Source organism: Protomyctophum bolini (assembly GCF_963924005.1).
Source record: "Protomyctophum bolini genome assembly, chromosome: 19".
NCBI classification, from domain to species: domain Eukaryota; kingdom Metazoa; phylum Chordata; class Actinopteri; order Myctophiformes; family Myctophidae; genus Protomyctophum; species Protomyctophum bolini.
The window spans coordinates 21,660,854-21,667,137 of NC_137880.1; the positions used below are offsets into that span (position 1 = coordinate 21,660,854).

Genomic DNA, 6,284 nt, shown 5'->3' on the forward strand with positions numbered 1-6,284 from the left:
CAGAAAAACATTTCTGATCAGGGTACCAATCTCATCCAATTAGGAAAGATAACTCATACAGGATGCAGGATAAAGAAGCGAAGAAAAAAAAAGAAAAACGAAAAACGAAAATTAGTTGTCTCCCTCCTGATTGAATACAATTGCTATCCTAACCTGAAAATATATTTACTGTTTTATTAAAGTGCTGGAAAGGCTGAGAGACCGCCGTTATCACTAGTAATCATAATATACCTGTAGAACTTTTTGTTGGATATTCACTGTGCAACGCGCACGCACGCACGCACGCACGCACGCACGCACGGACGCACACACTCACCTCCATCCTGCTCGGCTTTGATCTGGGCCTCCAGGTCTTCTGGGTCGACATACTGGTAGTTCTCGTCATCCTCGGGGGGCTTACACTTCCCACAGCAGAAACAGCAGCAGCAGCAACAGCAGCAGCACGAGAACAACGTGCAGCACAGCAACAGGCTCTGCAAGGACACAACCACACCAATGCATTTAAAAATGTTATGTAGGCAATAATAGGCATTTATGTAGGTGCATCGAACATTAACACAAAGGAGGATCTGATGACCAACCAGGCAGATCTACGTTCAATTATCTCTCAATCCCATCATTTATCTAGAAATGTCTACAGCAAGATTGCATGGTGCAAAAGAGGAAAACATCGAGATTTGGTCTGGTATTGCAGATTTGGTTACGGGCATGATTTAGTAATTATTATTGTTATTATTATTATTATTCATTTATTTTTTGTTCCCATTGCACAGTAGTAAGAGTACTGACATTTTGTGGCATCTTTGGTCTCGTTGTGATGTGCAATCATTGTGTCTTCTGCACAATGATTGCACATGTAGACATCATGTATGTAATGTCAAATACATTTTAACTCAGGAGAGAGAGAGAGAGAGAGAGAGAGAGAGAGAGAGAGAGAGAGAGTTTGCTGCTATAGTTGATTGTGAAGGACAAAGAAGAACACAGAGTGCTGTTATCCATGCAGAACAGGGAAAATAATGCAACAGTAAATAAATGACAACCCAAGAGACTATTTTTTAAAGTAATGAGTACAAGCTAGACCTGCTCTATATGAAAAATGCCCTTCGATAATGTTTGTTGAGATTTGGCACTATATAAAATAAAATATAGATTTGACTATTGAGGGGTTAGTGTTTATTTCCACACCAATCCTGTTGTCTACATTGAAAATGTTAGTTCTACACAGGCCTCGAAGGAAACATTAGTACTTGGAGGTCAGTCTATGTCGTCAGTGCTAGGATATCATATAATAATAATGAATTGCATTTTTATGGCGCTTTTCTATGCACTACATGCCTACTCAAAGTGCTTACAATGGTTCATTCATTCATACATTGGGAGGTGAAGCAATATGCATATGGATCAAGGAGCTCCTTATATGGGCATAAATGGGACACAGACAGACCAATAAAGAGATTTGTGGATTTACAGATATGTCTGGACAACAGCATCCAACTGCCTCTCCCTTGGGTCCTCGGCAATACACATGCCAAGTTTAAAGTCAATCGGTTGGATGGTTCTCAAGGTATGCAAGGGACTGGGACACGCGGACAGACAGGCACACACGCAGAGATTGTGCAGCCGTAGCACTTGAATACACATAACAATAAAGCAATGGGTGTTCTTATACATACTGAACTCGAGAGTTAGTTAGTTCTCTTCACAAGGCATTAGAAAACATAATAGTTGCAATTTATCAACATCATGAAACTGCCCAATATGCAGCAGCATGTATGCAGACGTGCATGCATGTAGGGCCACACACGCACGTATGCATGCACATAGATGCCTCTATCGTTGTCACGCACACGCACACACACACACACACACACACACACACACACACACACACACACACACACACACACACACACACACACACACACACACACACACACACACACACACACACACACACACACACACACACACACACACACACACACACACAAAACTTGTGTAGTGTACTATACAAAGATGCAGTTGGTCCCTGTGGACAATCAAATTGTTTGTGTCCACTCAGCTCTCTCTCTCTGTGTCCCCAGATATCTCTCTGACGTGCAGGGCCGTGGGGAAAGTCGCTACTCTCTCTTCTCTCTCTCTCTCTCTCTCTCTCTCTCTCTCTCTCTCTCTCTCTCTCTCTCTCTCTCTCTCTGCTGCAAAACCTACACAGTCACAGATTAAAAGGTCAGAATGACTGGGTTCTAGTGCCTTTTGTCTGTACTGCCCCAGATTAAAAGGAACGTCAGAAAATATAAAGGGAATTTAACCACTTGAACCGCAGCATCCGTATTCTTAGGTGAAGTACATAAGCCTAAAATAGCAGATATACAATCTCACAACACAATGCGTAGACCAGCTAGTACAGAGCTAACTCAGGTCCAAATATTTACGAAGTCTAGAGGGTTCACTTTCACTCTTAATACTTTATAAATATTTGTGAAACCCACAGAAACTTAACCACTTTCACTTAATTCTTCTTCAAAAAGCCTTGTAGATGAAATTGGCTATTTTTGTGTAACACTGTAGTATGACATAGTAGTCATTTGTACTATATCTGTGCTTTCTGGATATTAGACCGGTTCTGAGTTGTGTTCTTTTCTTCTCTATTCTCACTTCCCTTTTCTAACTCTTCCTGAAACTGCAATGTGGACATAAACATAATTGAACCCACTCTTTTACACCTGTAATCAAAATGTGACGAAGTTGTTTCTAATTTCAGATTTTCTCCCATTTCAGAGACTGTGTCATGTAGACGTACTGTACAACACTACACTTTATCTCGGTCAAATACTATTTTATGATTAATCAGTGCACAAATCAGATTAGACTGTGAAGAACTCAGTGGAATAAAGGGATAAACACCTTAGATAATCTTCAATACTTTGTTTCGTCATAAAAGTGCAATTTAGGAGTTTTTCCACCCATCAAACCATTTTGATGGGTGTATGAGTTGGAAGTACAAAATGATGGTAAATACAAGTTGTCTAAACCCAAACAGATATCTTGTAATGTAATCGAAGACAATTTTACATTTTAGAATATGGAGCAAAGACAAGCATTTACATTTTGGAAGTTACAAATTTAAACAGCACATGTAGGCTGTATACTGTATGATACATCACTGAACCGATTCATTTTCCAATCGATCAATTCATGAATTGATTCATGCCTGGATGCAATTGAAGAGCACACAAATGCTTTATTGCTCCGATTCAGTCACCTCACTCAAAATATTTTAAGATTTCCAAACAACAGTAAACACCTTCTACTTCTACTGCTCACTCAGTGTCATTTTGTATTGCCACACTAAAGTCTATAATCTTGTACTGCGTGTCCTCATATGAACCTCATACTACTAGCTTCTGAAGTCTGATCTCAGTGCATCTTATTTCTTCCTTGCTGTTCTCCATCCATACCAAGCAGCTATTAAGACACCAGGGACTTCTAATTGTCTGTGAGTCACATAGCAGGGCTTGAATGCAGTTAAAGCTTGAGTTAGAGTTAAGAGTGAGAGGATAGAACATCAGCTAAGTCTACATACAAAAAGAAAACGCTACTGTTGTCTCAACATTATCTAAACCTTTTCAGGCACAGCTTAAGGCTACTATTCAGAATAAAAAGGTCAAGTTCAAAATCAATTCAAATACATGACTTCTGATGTGCTCTGTTTATGTTGACACTGTCACTCTTTAAAGTATTGCCATACAAACTAAGGGGGGAACCTTGACTTGGATTTGTGATTCGGATAGAAGGGAGACATTCTAAAAGAAAACCAAAACCACATGCTGTATATAAAAAGGTTAGAAGACCAAAATTTATAATCAGTATTAAAATATTGGTTTTAAGATTTGTTTTTGTAATTTATTAGACAGGGATATTTAGAGAGACAAGAAAAGGGGAGACCGATTGGGAAGATATCGAGAGCAGACAGGAACAAACTCCAGTTGTCGTCATTCACAAGGAGTGTGTGTACTAACCGACTGTACTACTAGAGAAACATTGACATTGATTCAAATAATCTGTCAACTGCTTCCAGGCTTGATAGTTTAGAGATTAGCTTAACAATAATAACAATAAAGAAATCTCCTTAATTTCTAGTAAAAATATATATATTTAGTCACTTGTTCGAATGCCCCCACCCCCCTGTCAAAAATCACTCACCTTTTACTTTCTCTAATAACAACCTAAAACATGAACCATGGTTGAAAAAACCCCCCAAAGTTGTCCTTTAAAGGCAGGTATTTCTGTGCTTGTTTTCTGGTGTGTTTTGATGCATTGGGTGGGTATATATTGTGACCAAATGTTGTTCTGGGAGTCAGACCCTGTTCCCTTGTAAGATGTACGTTTGCTCCAGTATTCAAATACTTTAAATCTCTCATACTTTGAGATCTGAGTTGTTGTCTTCGTCTTATTAATGTGCCCTTATATTTTAGTACCCCCAATACCGATTGACTTGATAATTAGTTGACCGGATTCTCAGGGGCTCTATACTCGGCCTCCTCCTGTTTTCGCTCTATACTAAATATCTTTGTTTAAAGCTGATATGCCAACAAATTCGAACAGGCTACGAAAACTTTAGATCTGCTATTTTCACAAGACTTCCCTCCAGAATAGGGATGTTTGTCGTTAATTCTGTCTATGGGTTTTATACAGTATATTATTTAACCAATTAAAAGTACAGCTTGTGACTAAACTATATTTGGTACTATTTTTTTTTATTTTTTTTTAATAGTTCAAATAGCCAATCTACAAGCTCACAACATGTCAATGTAGATCGGCTTGTTGAACTATTTTATGTTTTTAAAAATAGTAAAAGAAATGGCAAAGAGGTAAGGGGTGGCTTAATTAGGGCCCAGGTTCTTTTTTCCATTTCCTGAAAATAACGGTTTTGTAAAGATGTAAAGATTCCAGCCCGACAGCAATACTATGTATGTCACTGTAGACCGTTATACATCAAGCACAGCCCTAATAGTAATTTCTATGAACAATGTTGGTTTCCAAACATAGACAGACCAACACACAAGACAGCTACATGCCGGCTTCATCCCGTCTTACCTTGAACCACCACTTGGACATGAGGAAGTAGTATTTGACGCTCTCCTCGCCGAACTGTTCTGACACGTACAGGCCCATGGAACCATACTCGTCGTAGATCTTCCGCTTGGTCTCATCATTGAGGATGGAATTAGCGTTGTTGATCTCCTTGAACTTATCAGCCGCTTCTGGGTTGTCCGGGTTCTTATCTGGGTGAAACTTCAACGCTAGCTTCCTGAGACACGGGAGAAAGACGGTGGGGAAAGGGAAGGGTAAGAGAGGGTAGAAATGAAGGATAGAGAGAAGGACAGAGGAAAGGGAGAGAGAGGGATGGGAGGGTTCAATGGGGGACCAACTATGGTTGCCTGAACAATTTACAAAATGTACACTTAAATCTTGCTCCTTGACTCATTAATGGAATATATATGTTACAATAATAACAATAGCTCAAATTTATATAGCACTTTTCTAAATACCCAAAGTGCTGCACATAAAACACTAGGAACAGACTTTATTCAAGAAAACAAATCAAAACAAGTACAAGATCAGTGCTAGGTTAAAAACATAAAAGGATAAACAAGGGATGGGGGGACAGTCAAATTGAGAAACCAGTAAATGCTGTTTACTGATCATATTCATGATTGTAACAAATCAGTTAGTTCACCGTCACCTCATTAAACCATAGTGTCACATCACATTCGTCATTCATTTATTGTAGTGGCAAGCTCAAACAAACTTTGCCACTCGGCTGGGCACATGCATGTATATAGAAACCGTTTTTGACGCGTTCAAATTATAATGTCCAGGCATTGACTGCTGTAGGGTGAGGTTCCCATCAACACATTAGGTATTACAGCAGTTTTCTTTATGCAAAATAAAATGATACGGTAAAAACTGTGTGATCTCTAGCCTGTTGTGCCTATACCTTCCAAACCATCAACCTTGTGACACACACCCCCCATGGTGAACCCGCCCATCTAACGGGTTAAAGGCACACACAGGCAGAATGGCTCCTTCATTTATTAACTTGCTAGTGTTAAGGCTAATATATTGATGTAAAATGTGCTGAAGTGAGTCACGTTGACTCAGCCCCACACTGAGAATAGCATTATAAAAAACAGACTTGCACCTATGTATTAATTAAGCCTAGCCATCTGTTTGTTTTCCCAGGATCTCTAGTGGGGGCATAGCTAACTGACTGTCAAGTG

At 39.3% G+C, this 6,284-nt stretch overlaps 1 protein-coding gene across 3 annotated transcripts in view; it reads right to left on the minus strand.

The window, feature by feature from the left end:
- The window catches only part of dnajc5ga (DnaJ (Hsp40) homolog, subfamily C, member 5 gamma a), a 28,523-nt gene that overhangs the window by 13,177 nt on the left and 9,062 nt on the right, over positions 1-6,284 (minus strand). For all 3 annotated transcript variants that reach the window (XM_080791288.1, XM_080791289.1, XM_080791290.1), the window contains exons 3-4: positions 5,098-5,311; positions 317-473 (exon numbers count right to left, since the gene is read on the minus strand). In XM_080791288.1, the coding sequence (XP_080647414.1) occupies positions 317-473; positions 5,098-5,311 (371 nt within the window). The remainder of the gene's footprint in view (positions 1-316; positions 474-5,097; positions 5,312-6,284) is intronic.